Source organism: Medicago sativa, chromosome 6, assembly GCF_051527215.1.
Source record: "Medicago sativa cultivar Bolivia chromosome 6, Bolivia_mono, whole genome shotgun sequence".
Lineage (NCBI taxonomy): Eukaryota > Viridiplantae > Streptophyta > Magnoliopsida > Fabales > Fabaceae > Medicago > Medicago sativa.
This window is the reverse complement of record NC_140754.1, coordinates 67044359-67064943: the sequence shown is the minus strand read 5'-3', so window position 1 is coordinate 67064943 and position 20585 is coordinate 67044359. Positions and strand designations below refer to the sequence as shown.

The window sequence follows — 20585 nt, the reverse complement described above, 5'->3', positions numbered from 1 at the left end:
CTGCGCTTCGGATTGGAATGAATGAAAGCCGGTTCCTGGATTTCAATTGAAGAACGCGTGACAGACTAAATTATGAATTGGGACCATTTTTGGACTTATGGACAAAAAATAAATAAATAATTAAAAAAAAGGATAAGGACTCAAAATAATAATAAAAACAAAATGATATAAATAATAAAAATAAAGATTTAAAAAAACGAAATTAGAGTTAATTAATTAAAAAGAATTTAAATAAAAGATGGAAACTAAAATTAAAAAAATAAAAAATAAAATAAAGTGAGAAGAGGGCCCGACTCGGAACTAAACATGAGGTATTTTAAAATACCTCTCTGCCAAATTTTTCACTGAAAAGTCAGAGATCGATCAGGAACGAAGGGCACATGTCAGTGTGTGAATGTAGGATCCTTAGGTCAAAAATTGGGGTATGAGAGATGCCCATATTTAAGTTTCTTCGTCCGGAGATTTGAAGATGGAATCTTTAATTCGATCAGAGCGAAGAGACTTAAATACAAAGTACACCAATTTTGGACCTAAGATGCTATGAATGCTCGTGAAATGCTTGTATGAATGCAGGACGACAAAGTTGACTTGACTGAGACGAAAAACAACGACGGGATACCCAAATTCGTTGAAGAATGGGATCCGACTCCGCTAGGGGGAATGTAGTTTCACTGGGGAAAGATTGTCTACTACCGTATTGGTTTGGGATGATAGCTTAATGAAGACAACACTTTTAGCGACATCACTAGAACAGCTAACGCTGGGGATGACACTTTTTATAAGACAAGATTTTTTCGCAAGCTATTCGCTTGACACACAGGTAACAAAAGAGGCTTGCAAGCTATTCGCTTGACACACATGATGACAAAAGAGGATTGCAAGCTATTCGCTTGACACACAGGTAACAAAAGATGTTTGCAAGCTATTAGCTTGACACATAGGTAACAAAAGATGCTTGCAAGCTATTCGCTTGACATCAGGTAACAAAAGATGTTTGCAAGCTATTCGCTTGACACATAGGTAACAAAAGATGTTTGCAAGCTATTCGCTTGACACCAGGTAACAAAAGATGTTTGCAAGCTATTCGCTTGGCACATAGGTAACAAAAGATGTTTGCAAGCTATTCGCTTGACACCAAGGATAACAAAAGAGGTTTGCAAGCTATTCGCTTGACACCAAGATAGCAGTAGAGGTTTGCAAGCTATTCGCTTGACACATAGGTAATAAAAGATGTTTGCAAGCTATTTATTTGACACATAGGTAACAAAGGAGATTTGCAAGCTATTCGCTTGACACTAAGATAACAGTAGAGGTTTGCGAGCTATTCGTTTGACACCGAGGTAACAAAATAGGTTTGCAAGCTATTCGCTTGACGCACCATGAGTGAAGATCGAACTGAAGGGATACGACAAAACAAGACTATGGGTGACTGATGCAACCATGTATGAATTGATGTTGTCTATATATGAATGTATGAATATGTGAAAGTATTAATGTATGAATGTATGATTGTATGAATGTATGGATGTAACTTGTATGACTGTATAAACTGTACGTGACAGGTGACTCGATGAAACGAGACAAGACAGGTAAGATGGGAGGCAGACTGACATCGCAGTACGAACACTCAGCAAACTTCCTTGGAGGTGATATTATTGTGAACAAATCGAGTTGTTGACGGTGTAAAACCTGGCACAAGGTAGCAACTGATGCCTCTTGGGGATAGAGCCCATTGTTAACCAAAAGTCTGGGAGAAGTGGTCATTTGTAAACCGACTCAGAGTGCTCTTCCTCTGGCATGCTTCAACAGTCATGTTTTTTTTATATATTTTTGAAAATCCCTAACTTTTCCCTGGACCGCCCTTTCAGGTTTTTAGTCCACCGGGAATATATTCCTTTTTTATGCCCCTAATTTTTGCATGGACTGCCCTTTCGGGTTTTCGATCCAACGGGACGCTCTCTATTGCCTAAGCCGCCTTTACAGGTTTTCAGCTTAGCGAGCTCTTTTTGTATTTCTTTTTCTTTCTCTTTTTTTTGACAGAGGCCTTCTCACAGCATTTGGTCATACCTATCTTACAGATTTTAACTGTCCTTGGGACGAATGTTGATGTATGCTTCTTTTACTCATGAGTTCAAAGAAGATGTACCTGTTGTTTATGCATTACAAAAGACATGAAATAGTTTGAAAATATTTTTTGCTTTAAGTATTAACATCAAAAATGAAAGTAATTTTTGCAAATAGAACGAATAAGAATTCCAAATAAATGGCACAGGCTCAAATTTGATGAATTGAGTGGTGACCTGCTAATGGCATGGCTCCGCGGATCTTTGAAAATTTTGGAAAATGGTAAATATATGGGAAGGGTACATTGAACACAATAACCGTTATTCTCTCTAACAACTTTGAATGCCCCAATTCCGAGTCTTTGATTTGCAGATGCTTCGAATCGGAGGTCTTTTGATAGTCAAGATGCCTCAAGTGGATTGTGCCAACCAGATGCAATTACTTTGTCATGATCCTTAACTTTTGCATAGATCGCCCTTTTCGGGTTTCAACCTATCAGGATTTCGGGTTTCAACCTATCAGGATAATTATATCTTTGTTTTTTTTTGTCTCTAATTTTTGCCTGGACCGCCCTTTTGGGTTTTCAGTCCACCGAGATGCTCATTTTTGCCTAAGTCGCTTTTTAAGATTTGCGACTTACCGAGCTGCTATTTTTGACAGAGTATTTCTTGACTGCACCGGCATTCTTAGAACGTGTGAGTTTGTCACCATCCATGATTGTAAGAGTCATTGCACATAAGTCTTCATAATTAGGCGTCCACCTGCCCCTGGAGTCTGGTTGGAAAGTAGTACAAAGTTCCATTCTTGAAATTCATGGGGACGAACCTTTTTGTTAGAAGCTTGTTTCAAACTTCTTTTGATATATTTGTACAAGGTCGTCATGCGTTTAAATTCGATCAAGCTTGGACTTTAGTAGAATTCCTATTGACGGGACTTCGACCTCCACGGGAAGCACGACCTCCATGTTGCATATTGGGGAAGGAGAGGGGTTGCCCCTGTTGAAATGTGTACTGAAGTACGATATCTGAGCAAAGCGAATGGTAGCACCTCGAGCCAGTCTTTGTAATTGAATGTCATTTTCTGGACAATCTCCTTGATATTTTGTTTGCAGCTTCAAGGGCTAAGATGCCCCAGTATGTGAGAGATCCCGTTGGGAATCTCTTCCTCATCCTCCTCTTCAGCCTTGGATACAAGGAACTCAAAGTCGAGAGAGAGCACAAGATATAAGTGTTCAACGGGTTTATTAATGCATGATTTGATTACTGATATAAACATTATGATTATGCAGATATGTGGAAATGATTAAAGGAAAAATATTTTTTGGTTTTTTTTTTTTTGTATTACCATTTTTCCAGAAAAAGCAAAAAATAAAAACAAAGTCAGGATCAAAGCGACTTTTTTAATGATGAAAATACATAAAGCAAAAAGCCCTAAACAAGTTCACTTCCGTCTCGGGTGGGATGAAAGGATTATTTTTTGAAAGGCATAAAGCAACAAACAAACATATTAATTGAACAGATGAGTAATAGAAATAAACATCAGCAACGACCCGATTGCAGCTAAACATTCCATGTATCAACATCAGGTTCCAAGATTCAATAGCGGATTAACTTGCACATTCAAATTCAAACTCTTCAAAAGGTATGGGGTTTTTTCGGATCAATTTATGCACTATCTTCTGAATTGCAAAACATTGTTCAATATCGTGACCTGCTGCCCCTTGGTGGAAGGCACAAGAAAGATCAGCTCTATACTCTACTGGCAATATTGTCGGTACTGAAAGAGGTGCCTTGGTGTGGATCAAATTCCTTTCGAGCAACCTTGGGAACAAATCTGCATACTTCATACATAAGGGATCAATCTGCGTTCTTGGAGTCTATTGTCGAGGTTGTTGTTGATATTGCTGAAACTGGGATTGATAACCCGGATTTTGAACAACATTTATGATAGGCATAACAGCGGCAGCAGGGTGATAAGCCAGATATTGTTGTTGAGGCTGACTTTCCACCACATTCCTTTCCTGGTCTTCCTCTTCTGAACTGTCAGTAAGAACACTTTCTTTGACCAAACGTCCTTCTCGGACCCCTTCTTCAAGACGCATTACCGTAATCATCATCTTTCCGAAGTTGTTGGGAGTACTTCCAACCATTTTCTCATAATAAAAATGATCTAGAGTCCTCAAGAAAATCTTGGTCAACTCTTTCTCTTCCAGAGGTGGACGGACCTGATCGGCAAAATCTCTCCATCGCTGGGCATATGCTTTGAAAGATTCATTATCATTATGGGCCATGGCTTGCAGATCATCTCTGTCTGGGGCCAAGTACAAGTTGTAGCCATATCGTCGGACGAAGGCACTGTCCAAATCAATGAAAGTTTTGAAATCAACACGACTTAGTCCCGTGTACCATTTCAAAGCGGCACCAGTCAAACTATCTTGAAAGCAGTAGATAAGAATCTCATCATTGCCGGCTTGAGGGGACATCTTTCTGGCATACATTGTCAAATGGTCCTTAGGGCAGGTATTCCCTTTGTATTTCTCAAAATCAGGGACCTTGAATTTGGGTGGTATCACGACATTTGGTACCAAGCAGAGATCATAAGCACTTTCCCCAAACAGTTCTTCCCCACGGAGAGCTTTCAATTCCAACCGTAATGCATCAAACTTCTCTCTCAGTTCTTCTACCTGGTTATATGCAACCACGCTTCCTGGTTGATAGATAGGTTCATGAACCAAAGGAGCTGAGTAGGTCATAACAGCTTGAGGGAACAAAGGGTCAGGTTGAGGGATGGGCATTGTTTGTTGCGCAAAAGGAGCTTGAACCTTAGAGAGACCAGGACAGAATACTTCACCAGAATTTAAAGGTGTGCTCCAGAGATAACCTTCCAGCATAGCATGTTGAGGAGTACTAGTAAACACTGTTGAAATCGAGGTAGTGGAAACAACCGTCTGAGCTTGAGTGCTGCCAATTGGAAGAGATAATGGCTGACTCTGTGCAACCGTCATCAAAGATACTAAGCTCTTCAAAATCTCATTTTCGGCCCGGAGGGTTGTCACCTCTTCACGAAGCTTGTGGTTCTCTTGTTTAAGATGATCCATTCTGATTTGCTCGAATGTTGTAGATGCGAGTAGACTGATGGATTTACCTTTTGTAGACAAAAACAAAGTATGAGACACAGAATAGAAACTATGATGCAAAATGATGCATGATACTTATGAATAAATATTTATTTTATCGAAGAATTTGTCAAAGTAATTGTAAACATCATAAGGAACATTGTTTCATTTGATAATTGAAAATATTACAATCAGTCCCCTTTTTGAAAGCAAAAGCAAAACTAAGGAAAAAGTTCCTAGCAAAGCTAAAGTCGAGTTAAGATTTTTGAAGATGTATTTATTGATGTTAAAGTTCATATCTTTGTTGTTTACAAAAAACTTATCTAAGTCCTTCGATATTGAATTTTTTTTTTTTATGAATGAATGCATGTATGCTACAGAAACTGAGAAAACATGGTGAGGTTTAAGGTCCATGATGATGGAGTCAAGGGTATGTACGCCATTTGGTAAGGACTATGGTTTTAACTGCACTTGTAACAAGGGTTCTACCAAGTTCCCAAATTGCAACCCCCTTTTGAATATATCGGTGTATAGGAATGCTCCTAGTCCAATAACATTCACACGGAAGTCTAGTTTGAGTGTAGCATCGCGTGTCAACTAAAGTCAAGAATGCTCTTGGTTTAGCCACCGCACTACGTCCTAAAAAGGCCAAGATGAGTTAAGGGTAACTAAGGTCCACGGCTTCACGGGATACTAACATTGAAAGTAATAATGTCGACATGAATGCTCATGACAACAAGAGTACTACCTTCCGTGAGGCCTCCACCGAGTAGGGTTATCACATGTACACATGGTCCAAGAATGCTCTTGGTATGGCACTATGATTATACCCCGTCCTATCCTATATTTCTCTCTAGTCCGGGTTAAGACTTATCTCACCACTCACGTTAAAAGAAGGAAGAAAGAAGAAGAAGGGAGAACATATATACAGGTATTTCCATCTTCTTCTTTTTTTTTAAGCAAGTTATAGCACAAAAATTAAATAAGACCAAGTTAGGCTCAACCCTCTTAGGGGGTCCCCAGTGAAGTCGCCATTTCTGTCGCGTCATTTTTTGGAGGTCAAGGCTATTTGATTAGCTTTTTGACTCACTAAATTTATTTCACGACCGAACATTTTTATTTTTAAGAAAAGGGGAAGAAAGTTCAAACTACCCCATTTTGAAAAGATTTAGGGTTCGGGGGTTAGTTACATAAAGGGAAGGTATTAGCACCCTTTATGTCCGTAGTACTCTACGGGAACCTCTTGGTTTTATTTAATTAGTGTGCTATAACTTGCTTATTTGTGAAAAAAATAAGGAATTTGAAATGAAAAAAGGGAAGACCTAATTATCTACATTTTATTGATTTGGAAGGACAATTCCTTTGCCTACGTACCCGTGAGGGATCAAAATCACGTAGTTCGTTGTAGAAATTGACGTTTGATTTGTTTTGTGTTTTTTATTAGTTTTAAAAAGGTTTTAAAATAAAAAGCTAAGTGGCAAATAAGAATTGGTTTGTATTTTTTATATTGAAAGAAAATGGACTCAAAGTATGATTAAATTGATTAAAGTTTGATTAAAGAAAATAAAATAAAAAAAACGGTCACTTGATTTAAGATCAAGGTTTATTTAAAAAAATATTTTTTTGTGTTTTGCATTATTTGCATGTTTTTGTTGTTTTTAAATATGATTGAACCAAAATTAAAGCTAACGGAGCCAGAAAATAAAACGTAGGTACTTTGTGGTGACGTTGGATCACCACAAAGACCTTTAACCTAAACTAGAAGCATAAAAATAAAACATACACACACACACACACATGCACCTAAAGCTATTACATTACATTAAGCCTATTTATACATTCTAAGGTCTGCGGAAAGTAAATGACAGAAAAATAAAGATGCATGATTTACATTAAGCCTATATTTACATTCTAATATCTTGCTGTAAAATAAATGGTATAGCAAATTAAAATGCGAAATGATCAAACTAAACTAGAAAATGCATGAATGAATTACATTTAAGCCTAACTTATACATTCTAAAAATCTATGCAATAAAAATAAATGACAAAAGAAAATATGCATGAATGATAGTAAATATGTAGAAGAAGAAACCTAGTACTAAATTAAAATGCATGAGAATTAAAAATGCAATGCTAACGAAAATACTAAAGTGCGTGAAAGAAAATAAAATACAGCAGGGGGAGGTAAACAGTGATCAAGGGGGTGCAGAACATAAAATAAGTGAAATTGGGCCTTAGGAAAGCTGCAGGGCGAAGGGCTTTAAATTCTGGATTGAGACCGTCTGATTGAGATCAGACGGTCTTGAGGATAATCAGAGGGATCTCACATGGGCAAATGGATCGTATCTAACAGTCAAGGATGCGTGGGCGCATGGTAAGGCCATGTACCTAAGCACATGCGATCACAACGCCTATAAATAGGCAGTAAGCAGGATTTTCACTCATTTTCAATTCTCTTTCTCTCTCTACTCTTCAAAGTTCTCTCGGCTCTCTCTCTTAGTCCCTCCCAAGAATATATGAAGCTCTATCAACATGACCCAGAAACCGGCGAACAGGTGAGGGGTTCAGGCGGTGGCTGGCCAGCCGGTGCGGCGGCGCCACCTCGTCGGAACCCTTTATTATTATTTTTTAAAAAAACAAATTTCTTCTATCTCTTCCCTACTCCTTTCTACTTATTTTTTCAGATTCCAAACACAAATTAAACGACAGAAAGCATGAAAACCCTACATAAAAAAGTAAAATTTCTACCTTTTTTTCTGTGGATGGTGACTGGATTTGTGTGTGTCGAGTCTGGTACTTTGATGTTCTTTGATTGTTGATTCGCGGCCTGTTTGTGCTGATTGTGGTTCGCCGGTTCTATGTTGCTTGAAGTAGGCCGGTCCGGTTTGTTCTTGTGGTGTTCGATTCCTGTCGTGTTGGTTTCGGCTCCGTCGGTGTTCGAATCGGCTGAGTTTGTGTGTTTGGATTGTGTTGTGGTTCGTAATGTGTGAAACGATTGTTGTTTGGATGTTTGGATTTGATGCGTGTAAATGGTTTTGGGGCGTGATGAAATTGTTCATGAATGGTTGGGTTCTGGTGTTGTTTGATTTAAGGCCGACTGGTTTGTGATTGTTGGTTCATAAATTGGCTATGTAAACAGAATTGTGTTGCAGGTTTCTGTGTTGACGATTCTTTTTTGCAGGTTTGTGTGCGTTACTGATGTGGCTTCGTGATATATGGGACTGATTGGGTGACACTGTGTTGGGAAAAAAATGGTGATGGAAATTGTTGTTACTGGTCTTTTACGATTGCAGGTTGTGATGTGAATTTCGGCTCCCTTAATTGTGTGTGCTGGGTTTGTGTTTTATAGTGACAGGCTTTGGGATTAGGGTTTGTTAAAGGATGCAGAAAATCTGCACTTTGGATTGGAATGAATGAAAGTCGGTTCCTGGATTTGGATGGAAGAACGCGTGACAGACTAAATTATGAATTGGGACCATTTTTGGACTTATGGTCAAAAAATAAATAAATAATTAAAAAAAGGATAAGGACTCAAAATAATGAAAAAAAACAAAATGAGATAAATAATAAAAAAAAGATTTAAAAAAACGAAATTAGAGTTAATTAATTAAAAAGAATTTAAATAAAAGATGGAAACTAAAATTAAAAAAATAAAAAATAAAATAAAGTGAGAAGAGGGCCCGACTCGGAACCAAACATGAGGTATTTTAAAATACCTCTCTGCCGAATTTTTCACTGAAAAGTCAGAGATCGATCAGGAACGAAGGGCACGTGTCAGTGTGTGAATGTAGGATCCTTAGGACAAAAATTGGGGTATGACAACTATGATTTAATTTTTGGATTATTACGAGATGTTTTGATGAGGCCTTCGTGCCAAGACTAATTATGTTGTTGAATTAAAATCTGCTGCGAAGCTTTTGAATATTAATGTTGACCAATTTATGAAGGATGAATTGTTATTTATTCCATTTATGATTTTTAAGAAGCGTGACATTCTGTTTATGTTGAATGACTCTGATTTATATGTGAAATTTTTATGTTGAGAAAACAGGGTGTTACAATTGGTATCAGAGCATGTCGGTCCGTCCGGCCAAATAGAAAAGTCGTTGTGTCGTGTGACGGTTGAATATTGTCGTTGTAATATCCCGCCTGTCAGTATCGAGATATTACCAGTCGATCGTGTCAGAGGAATTAAAATCATGGAAAGTAAGTTAATGGAAATATTTTATGAGATGTCAGCTTATTACGGTTAAAGTATTAAGGTCATATTTAATACGCTTGTGGCAAGGGCATTTTTGTAATTTCACGAAAAGGAATATTTATATGTTTTGGATGGGAAAATATCTCATTTCCCTTATACTTTTCTCTCTCTAGGTTGGAGCAAATATTTCCTCTCCCTTCTTTCCTCTCCATCGGCCTTCTCTCTTCTCTCCCTACTTCTTTAATTCATCAAATCTTCTTCCTTTAACATTCAAGATCAAGAATTGGTTCCTCCATCACCCTTTATGAGATTGGTAGCTTAGATTGAGGCTTGATTTCAACTCTTCTTCTTCTCTAGAAGTCCTTCAAAGCTAGGGTTTTGATTGAGCAAGAAGGTTGGGCTTATAGCATGGTACTCTTAAGAGCAAGGAACAAGTAGAAGCTCTATTTGAGCTTGTTTTCCAACTTTATCTTCACAAGGGGAAGAACCATGAAATTAGGGTTTTGGTGAAAGAAGATTTGGAATGGATTAGAGATGAGCTAGCAAAGATTCATGATGCATGAATTGCAAGAAAAGGTAACAAGATGGTATGGTTTGAGTCAAAGAAGCAAGTAGACAAAACTAAGGTTTTGGGCATGTTTGAGCTTGGGGCTTGGAGTTGCTTCAAGATTATGATTAGGTGAGTTCCATAGATAGAATTCCCACCCTTTGGGATTATGATTATGCCATGTATGTATATTATGAATAATAAGAAGTTCTAGGGTTTAAGTGTTAGCCTAGTTGCCCCTTTTTATGCCATGCATGCTATACATGTTAATACTTGCCATATGCATGTTTTACAAGTTTCATATGATCAATTATGTTCCAAAATACTTAGAGACACTTGGTTTTGAGGTTTTTGGGTCAAAAATACCATTTTTAAGTGTTCTGCTCCGAAAGGGGGGTCCTGCTCGCCCCCAACTCGCCACGGCAAGTTACCATGTTTTTGGGCCACGGCGAGCTAGAACTCCGAAAGGGGGGTCCTGCTCGCCCCCAACTCGCCACGGCGAGTTACCACTCGCCTCCCCAGCAAATCTACTCACCTAGGCGAGTAAGACAGTGAGAAACTTCACTGTTTTGCTTGCTTCAGGCAGGCATGGGGATTCGCGACGCGGTTTTCTCCGTGGTGTCTTTTTACGAAAGTAAACCCCTCAAACCAAGGTCCCAAATGATGATCAATGAAAGCAAGGTTCTTATTTTAAAGAGGCAAGTATTATACATATTAGTAAGGCATGGCATACGAGAGAATCATGTCATGAATCGGGTAGTAAGTTACTCATTAAGCAAGGGAAAAACTAGAGCCTCGACATAGTTGTCGAGAACTAGCTAGTTAGCATGAATCTCTAGAATGATAAGACGCGAAGCTTGTTGTCTTCGCACATGATCAAGAGTGATGTAGCAAGTATGTTAAGTTGTTGTTTGATTAGTTAAATCTCTCCACCATGATTAAGTATGTACAAGCATGAACAAGTAAGACTTTACCATTAATCGGATCGATCAAGGTTTCGAGGTAAACATGTATGCATGATTAGGTTTATCCTAAATTTATGACAAGACTATGATATGTAAAAGTAGGTGGCATGTCTCTTGTTATCCACATTAGGGGGATACAAGGGGTTCTCATTTTGAGAACGATTTAAGCCGTAAGGGACCCGCATGTCACCGAAAATGCAAGACTAAGATTATGACCGCATGGCGGTGCTCGTGTCTCTTGTTATCCACGTCAGTGGGATACGGGAGGTTCTCGACCTAAGGGGAACGGTTCAAGCCACAAGGGACCTGCACGACACTGAGGGAGTCCGATGTACGTACATCGGTCATGTATGGGATTGATCTCGGGGTTACTCCACCCGAGGCTCTCCGTAAAATGAACCAAGATAACTGTTTGTTCAACGCTAACATAATGAATGAACCTAGTTACGTTTATGTTTGATTATGATTATGTTATGTTCAAGATTATGCAAGAGTGAATCCATGCAAGTTTATGTTTAAGAATAAGAGCATTAGATGCTACATGATAAGTACAAGGCATGGATTAGAGCAAGTACAGATCATGATACCGATGACAATCTTAGGTTTCCCCTAATCGTCCGGTTTAGAGTCGTGTCATGATTATGTTATGATTAGGCCTCGATACATAGAGTGTATTCTTGGCACCGCGGTTCTAGGTTCCCCTCGACCGCCATGACACGTATAGGAAGTGAAGCCTATAACAAGTAAGATTTGATCATGACGGCTCTAGTATGCACTACCGTCTAAGTATGCAAGTCCCCACACACGTATAATCAACCGTCAGGTTGTAATGTAGACACGTGGTGACCGTAGGTTTCCCCTTGAGGTTGCCTATAGCCTAGGGTTTAGGGGAACTCACTGAGACATTATGTCTCATCCCAATCCTTATTTGTTTCAGATAAGCAGGATGTTTATGCATGTTCGGAGTCGGATTGATATTACTTCAAGGGTTCGTTCGTAAAGCTGCAGGACGATATGGACATCAAGGATGTATTTTTATGTATGGATGAGTTGTATTGTATTATGATTTATACGAACGTGACTTGATGTAAATATTATTCATTCATAAATGTTTTATGTTGTATATTTTAATGTATCCAGTACTAATATTAACGCACGTGCCAGACTTTCTAGATACGTCTGGTATGGGTGTTACAATTGGTATCAGAGCAAGTCGATTCAGACCGTGCCTTGGGTCATTAAATTACAACTAAGGTAGTGGGACCATTGGGTTCCGGGTAAAAGTTCTAATTGTTGTTGTTAGTTGAGCCTGATCAACTCAATTTAGCATTCAACGATTGGAATGGATGCCTGAGAGCTGAATAAGACCCAGGAGGAACGAAGTATGTGATGGAGATGCACTGGAAAGTGTGAACTCATAAGTAAGAACTCAGATAAGTATTAGTAAGAGTTTGATCGTGCCAAATGGTGGCCGGTGAACTAATCAAGCACAAGTGTGAATCCTCCGGGAATGTAAGGCATGTTAAGAAAGAACGTTCCGACAAATTCGAGTATGATGTTAGTGATACTTCATGTATCGGTAAGTGAAGAAGTTGGATATATATATTCTGGAACGTAAGTACAAGACTACAAGTTAAGGATAAGTCGATATGTGTTGATGGAGTTAGTAAGCTCTCAGGGATTGAGATATGAGAACGGAAGATAAAGATTTATATGTTCAGCGGGAATAAGATTCTAACAGTGAATGAATTAGTAGAGAAATAAGTTAAGTCGTTCGTAGTGAATGAAGTTGAAGTTTTATGTGGAAGTTTATGTTAAGTTCTAGGATGACAAGATATCAGTTTCTAATGTGCCGTGAATTGAATCGATTGATGTTAATGCTTGTCATGCAAAGGTTATAGAATTGTTTTTAAGACGATCGAAAGGAATGATATGCATTGGGATACTTGAGGAAATAAGGTTTTATGAAAAATATGATTTCTGGAAAACCGTGTTAAAGAAAGCACGCCAATAGCGAAAATTTCGCTAATAGCGAAATTACTCCAGAGGATTTCGCTAATAGCGAACCTAGAGCGAAGTTTCGGTTTTCCCGAAAACTGTCATTTCGTCTCTAGGGTTAGTAGTAGCTATTGGAGGTTGTTTTCACAATCTTTTATGCAACAAAAAAAAAAACTCTCTATAACATCAAGTATCGAATGCATATTACACCCTATGAATTCTAAGGAAGAAAATGCATGGACAACTATTAACGGAATCAATCCGGTTCAAGGTAACATTAGAAGTTAACGTAGTAAGAGCTGACGGAGAGCTTGGGTCAGAAGTTTTAAAGTTCCGGCATATGACTGGATAAAGTGAATGCGCATGCATGAGATGAAAGGTAAGTGGTAAAGAATTATGCAAAGTCACAAGATTTTCAGATTCAATGAAGTTATGAGTATTTCCCCCTGGATCTATGTTTTGCTTGATTGATTTGTTAAGGCTCGTTATGTTGATGAATTCTAAAGTTTGTCAGAATTTTGAAAATGAATACATGCATATGGGTGATTGGAGATGGCGTTCTTGGATTTAAAAGAAATTTTGCAGGAACCGGTTGTTACGACTCACGTAGAGTGGGCTAAACTCACCGGAACTAAGGTTTGATGACACAATTGTGCTGTCAACTTATTCCGTGATTTTTGATGCAACGACTGGGGCCAAACTTATTACGTTTTTATATAAGGAGAAATAGTCAACGCCAATGACCCGTGTGTTATATTAGAATGTTTTCTTAAAGAAAGAAATTAACGAGCAAGCATCAGTTGATTACGCAAAACATAGTATGCGAGAATACAAGGATGCAATGAGATATGATCAAGAAAAGTATGTATGAATTTATGATGCGTCTACTATGGGAATTCGAGATTGCTCGGAGACAAGTTTAAAGTACGATGAGTATATGTCATAAGGTAAACTCAACCAGTGAGAATGTAAGGTCTATCCTCAAGTAAAATAATATGGTAATTCGACAAGTCTACCGTGAGATCCAATTTTGCAAGGTATTGTGAAGTGCAAGTTTATGGCATTGAATGCCACACGAAAGGTCTTGACAAGGGTTCAAGAAGATGATGTTTATATGTAAAGTTCGGTTGTCTTAATGAATTAGAGTATTGGTTAAGGCCAACTGGTGGGAATCAGAGTGGCGCAATGAAAGTTAATTGGTGTAGTTGCTAACAGTAAACATGGAACATGGAATGTGATAGTAAGAGCCTTCGTTAGAAGCATTATGGGACAAGCGAGAAGTTCTCGAAATGTTAAGTATAGAAGGAGATACAAGTCATGAGTTAGGTACAATGAAGTGCATACCCTTTTATGTCAAACTTGTTAAATGATCACGATACTTACTAAGAAGATTTCGAACTATGATTTAAAAACTCCTAAATTTAAAATGGATATTGAGGAACTTGGAAACGAAAGTATTTTTAACATGATACTTTTCACAAAATTCTTTTAAAAGACTATGTTTCCATTCGTTCCAAGAATCCGAATACTCATGTTTAGAAAACTTTTTAAAAGCAATATGTTAGAATGAGTATCGTCATTATTTAACAAGAAACGACGCTTGAAGGTATGTGAATGTTATGGAAAGTAAGATGTGTTGAAGTAAACAACAAAGTTTTTTCGAAAAGTCTTATGAGGCACATGTTTCAAGGTACAATCAGTAAACTGATATATAAATTATATGTTACCCGATAAGATTATATATGCATGAAAAAAAAATGTTTTATGTTACAAGTAAGCACTGCAGGGCAAACTTGGTTTCCGGTAGGATTCCAGTTGAAAGGCAAATCCTGAATGTTCATGTTTATGATAAGATATATGTATGAATGGTTTATGTTAAACGGTAAGATACAAGTCCGAGACAACACATCTATGTGTAGCAAGCTAAGTTCTGAATCATGATGTACTATGATATCCCTAAGTATGAGTGGTATTAATAACAAGAAAGCTATATGCTTATGTATGTGAATCGAGAAACAAGATGAAACTCAAGCAATGATGAACTTCTTGGATATGTATGGATAAGAAATGTATGGCTCAGACCATAAATGGTAAGACTTTGTCAGGATGGTCGGTAGGTAATCTCTAAATTTTGAGGACGAAATTTTTTTAAGGGGGGTAGGATGTAATATCTCGCCTGTCAGTATCGAGATATTACCAGTCGATCGTGTCAGAGGAATTAAAATCATGGAAAGTAAGTTAATGGAAATATTTTATGAGATGTCAGCTTATTACGGATAAAGTATTAAGGTCGTATTTAATACGCTTGTGGAAAGGGCATTTTTGTAATTTCACGAAAAGGAATATTTATATGTTTTGGATGGGAAAATATCTCATTTCCCTTATCCTTTTCTCTCTCTAGGTTGGAGCAAATATTTCCTCTCCCTTCTTTCCTCTCCATCGGCCTTCTCTCTTCTCTCCCTACTTCTTTAATTCATCAAATCTTCTTCCTTTAACATTCAAGATCAAGAATTGGTTCCTCCATCACCCTTTATGAGATTGGTAGCTTAGATTGAGGCTTGATTTCAACTCTTCTTCTTCTCTAGAAGTCCTTCAAAGCTAGGGTTTTGATTGAGCAAGAAGGTTGGGCTTATAGCATGGTACTCTTAAGAGCAAGGAACAAGTAGAAGCTCGATTTGAGCTTGTTTTCCAACTTTATCTTCACAAGGGGAAGAACCATGAAATTAGGGTTTTGGTGAAAGAAGATTTGGAATGGATTAGAGATGAGCTAGCAAAGATTCATGATGCTTGAATTGCAAGAAAAGGTAACAAGATGGTATGGTTTGAGTCAAAGAAGCAAGTAGACAAAACTAAGGTTTTGGGCATGTTTGAGCTTGGGGCTTGGAGTTGCTTCAAGATTATGATTAGGTGAGTTCCATAGATAGAATTCCCACCCTTTGGGATTATGATTATGCCATGTATGTATATTATGAATAATAAGAAGTTCTAGGGTTTAAGTGTTAGCCTAGTTGCCCCTTTTTATGCCATGCATGCTATACATGTTAATACTTGCCATATGCATGTTTTACAAGTTTCATATGATCAATTATGTTCCAAAATGCTTAGAGACACTTGGTTTGAGGTTTTTGGGTCAAAAATACCATTTTTAAGTGTTCTGGACTGTCCTAACTGGCCACAGCGAGTTATTACTCGCCACGGCAAGCTAGAACTCCGAAGAGGGGTCCTGCTCGCCCCCAACTCGCCACGGCGAGTTACCACTCGCCTCCCCAGCAAATCTACTCGCCTAGGCGAGTAAGACAGTGAGAAACTTCACTGTTTTGCTTGCTTCAGGCAGGCATGGGGATTCGCGACGCGGTTTTCTCCGTGGTGTCTTTTTACGAAAGTAAACCCCTCAAACCAAGGTCCCAAATGATGATCAATGAAAGCAAGATTCTTATGTTAAAGAGGCAAGTATTATACATATTAGTAAGGCATGGCATACGAGAGATTCATGTCATGAATCGGGTAGTAAGTTACTCATTAAGCAAGGGAAAAACTAGAGCCTCGACATAGTTGTCGAGAACTAGCTAGTTAGCATGAATCCCTAGAATGATAAGACGCGAAGCTTGTTGTCTTCGCACATGATCAAGAGTGATGTAGCAAGTATGTTAAGTTGTGGTTTGATTAGTTAAATCTCTCCACCATGATTAAGTATGTACAAGCATGAACAAGTAAGACTTTACCATTAATCGGATCGATCAAGGTTCCGAGGTAAACATGTATGCATGATTAGGTTTATCCTAAATTTATGACAAGACTATGATATGTAAAAGTAGGTGGCATGTCTCTTGTTATCCACATTAGGGGGATACAAGGGGTTCTCATTTTGAGAACGATTCAAGCCGTAAGGGACCCGCATGTCACCGAAAACGCAAGACTAAGATTAAAACCGCATGGCGGTGCTCGTGTCTCTTGTTATCCACGTCAGGGGGATACGGGAGGTTCTCGACCTAAGGGGAACGGTTCAAGCCGCAAGGGACCCGCACGACACCGAGGGAGTCTGATGTACGTACATCGGTCATGTATGGGATTGATCTCGAGGTTACTCCACCCGGGGCTCTCCGTAAAATGAACCAAGATAACTATTTGTTCAACGCTAACATAATGAATGAACCTAGTTACGTTTATGTATGCTTATGATTATGTTATGTTTAAGATTATACAAGAGTGAATCCATGCAAGTTTATGTTTAAGAATAAGAGCATTAGATGCTACATGATAAGTACAAGGCATGGATTAGAGCAAGTAAAGATCATGATACCGATGACGATCTTAGGTTTCCCCTAATCGTCCGGTTTAGAGTCGTGTCATGATTATGTTATGTTTAGGCGTCGATACATAGAGTGTATTCTTGGCACCGCGGTTCTAGGTTCCCCTCGACCGCCATGACACGTATAGGAAGTGAAACCTATAACAAGTAAGGAATGATCATGACGGCTCTAGTATGCACTACCGTCTAAGTATGCAAGTCCCCACACACGTATAATCAACCGTCAGGTTGTAATGTAGACACGTGGTGACCGTAGGTTTCCCCTTGAGGTTGCCTATAGCCTAGGGTTTAGGGGAACTCACTGAGACATTATGTCTCATTCCAATCCTTATTTGTTTCAGATAAGCAGGATGTTTACGCATGTTTGGAGCCGGATGGATATTACTTCAAGGGTTCGTTCGTAAAGCTGCAGGACGATATGGACATCAAGGATGTATTTTTATGTATGGATGAGTTGTATTGTATTATGATTTATACGAACGTGACTTGATGTAAATATTATTCATTCGTAAATGTTTTATGTTGTATATTTTAATGTATCCAGTACTAATATTAACGCACGTGCTAGACTTTCTAGATACGTCTGGTATGGGTGTTACAGTCGTTGTGTTTTCTAATTAATGGTTATGTTTTTTTTTATGCAATCATGTTTAACTGACTAACTTTAATGTGGTTTTTCTGTATTGTTTGAAGTTTATATTTAGTTATATATAGTTTAAGATATTTGAGCAATAATTAAATTCATTTTCTCTTGTGCTCTGAATTTCGAAGACGAAATTCTTTTAAGTAGGGGTGAGTTGTAATGCCCTATTTTATTATTTATTTATTTGATTGAGTTTAGAGTTTTTTTATAATTTAATTGATATATTTGATAATTGATATTTTTGTTGTGTGTTGATATTTATTAGTAGCCCCTATTTTATTATTTAGTGGAAGAATATATTTAGTGGAGAAATATAATTATTTAGAATAATGAGGCTTTGGGGCAGAATTGGAATTAAGAGAAAATAAATAGCTTAAGGTTTATATAAAGAGGAGAGTCAGAGTTAGAAAACAAGGATTACGTGCAAACTGTTTTTGGGAGAAAGAGGAGAAACCTAGAGAAAGAGGAGAAACCTAGAGAAGAGAAGAACCAGAGAAGAGAAGTTTGTAGAATCCTTGCAATCAATCAATCTAAGGTAAGGGTGGATTATCATTCAATAATCTTGAGTCTATGATTCTGAAATTTCATTTAACATGTTGTAGGTTTAGTTTTTGAGAATTGGAGAATTAGGGTTAAGAGTGATAATTGATGATTTATGTTATGTTGTTGTTGATTTGTGGTTGTTGATGATTGTTGTTGTTAATGCCATATTATGAATTGGGTATGAATTATGTTGAGTTGTTGTTGTTGATTGTGATGATTTTGAATGAATGTAAAGTTTGAATAATATAAGTTGTTTTTCCTGATTTTTCTTATCTCTGTCTCGAATTTTGAAATAGAAACTGGTATTGATCGGTACAAAATTAGTCTTAGGTGTAAACACGAAAGTTGTAGGTATGGATGTTAGTTTTCTAATTCCATTGGTCTGACGTCAAAATGATTTATAGAACTTGAGTTATGGTCAAATTACTGCACGTAGGTCATAATGAATTTTTATGGACTTTCTACACAACTTTTTCGATTTCAAAACGAAAACTGGTATTGATCGGTACAGAATTGGCCTAGAGTGTAAACATGAAAGTTTTAGATAACTTTGTTAGCTTTCCAGTTGCTTTGGTTTGACATGAAAATGATTTTTGGTTTTGGATTTATGATGAAAATACTCCAAGGAGGTCTTAGCGAAATTGCACAGTGACAGCATTCTCTATTTCATGTTTTTGCGTCTGTTTCACACGTTTCTGTTTTGAATTGGTCTTTGGAATAAACATGAAAGTTGTTGATAATTGTCATATCTTTCCAGTAGTCTTGGTTTGACCTAAAAATATGTTGTGGATAATTTATTATGTTTTTACAAAGATGCATGATGAATTGTTGATGTTTAAATACGATGTTATATGTTGTTCATGATTGATGAAGTATTATATAAAGGTATATGTTGATGAATATGATGTTACATGATGTTCTTCATAATTGATGAATTATGATGTTATGATGCGAAGTTGTAAGTTGTTGTCAATGTCGTTAAAGTTGTATGTTGTTGTCGATATCGTTAAAGTTGTAAGTTGTTGTTGATGTCGTTAAAGTTGTAAGTTGTTGTCGATGTCGTTCAAGTTGTAAGTTGTTGTCGATGTCGTTCTTGTTATCTAAGTTGTAAGATGTTGAGTCCATGCATACTCATTTAAAGACGAAGGCTCATGCCCTGGGAGCTTTTGCTCAATAAAGACGAGGGCTCATGCCCTAGGAGCTTTTGCTCAATAAAGACGAGGCCTCATGCCCTAGGAGTATATTTATGCTCAAAAGCAACGAGGGCTTATGCCCTAGAATGGTACCACATGCATGAGTAAAATAATAAAGTTGCATAGTCGAGTTAAGTTGCATTGTCGAGTCAAGTTGTTAAGTTGAGTTATGAAGTTGACATTGATGTTAATTATGAAGTTGATTATGATGATGATAATGATGCTACATGACCATTGTTATGATATCTTGATGATGTTTATGTTGTTAAATATAATTGTTGAATTATATGCTTAACATTATTGTTTGTGAATCTCACCCCTTCTGCTTGGAAATGTTGCTCTTCGTATGAGTAACTTGCAGGTGATCTAGAATAAGTAGTTGTTGATTGCTCTCGTGAGTGGCTATCTCTCACTGTGTCTTTAGGTGCTCTGATACGTAAAGGGATGGAAACTTTTGTGGCTATTTTCTATTCCTTACGTACTGTTTATTTTACATGACTATGATTTTGTTTTTGGATTATTACGAGATGTTTTGATGAGGCCTTCTTGCCAAGACTAATTATGTTGTTGAATTAAAATCCGCTGCGAAGTTTTTGAATATTTATGTTGACCAATTTATGAAGGATGAATTGTTATTTATTCCATTTATGATTTTTAAGAAGTGTGACATTCCGTTTATGTTGAATGACACTGATTTATATATGAAATTTTGATGTTGGGAAAACGGGGTGTTACACTAGGTGACCTAATTTTATCAAAGACTAAGGTTTAAATAGGCTCACCACTATTGGGCTTAACCCTTAATATCTTAATGGGCTCAACACACTCATAACTAATTCAAAAATGTTTCTACTCACTTAACGGTAAAATAATAATAACGATAACTTACCGGCTCACAACTAATTACCACACTAGTAACTTAGTAAAATAATGGTTCAAACTTAAAACACTACAAATAATCCTCACCATGAAATTACTAAATTACCCTTACTCATAAAATGACCA

At 37.5% G+C, this 20585-nt stretch overlaps 1 protein-coding gene across 1 annotated transcript; it reads right to left on the bottom strand.

The window, feature by feature from the left end:
- Window positions 1–3940: 3940 nt before the first annotated feature.
- Window positions 3941–5161, bottom strand: LOC146916481 (uncharacterized). The gene has a single exon (XM_085721652.1). The coding sequence runs from the start codon at window positions 5159–5161 to the stop codon at window positions 3941–3943; it is 1221 nt and encodes a 406-aa protein (XP_085577778.1).
- Window positions 5162–20585: the final 15424 nt, after the last annotated feature.

What these genes read in the sequence shown, in the direction of transcription:
- LOC146916481 (XM_085721652.1), bottom strand. Translation starts at nt 5,161, where the DNA reads ATGGATCATCTTAAACAAGAGAACCACAAGCTTCGTGAAGAGGTGACA.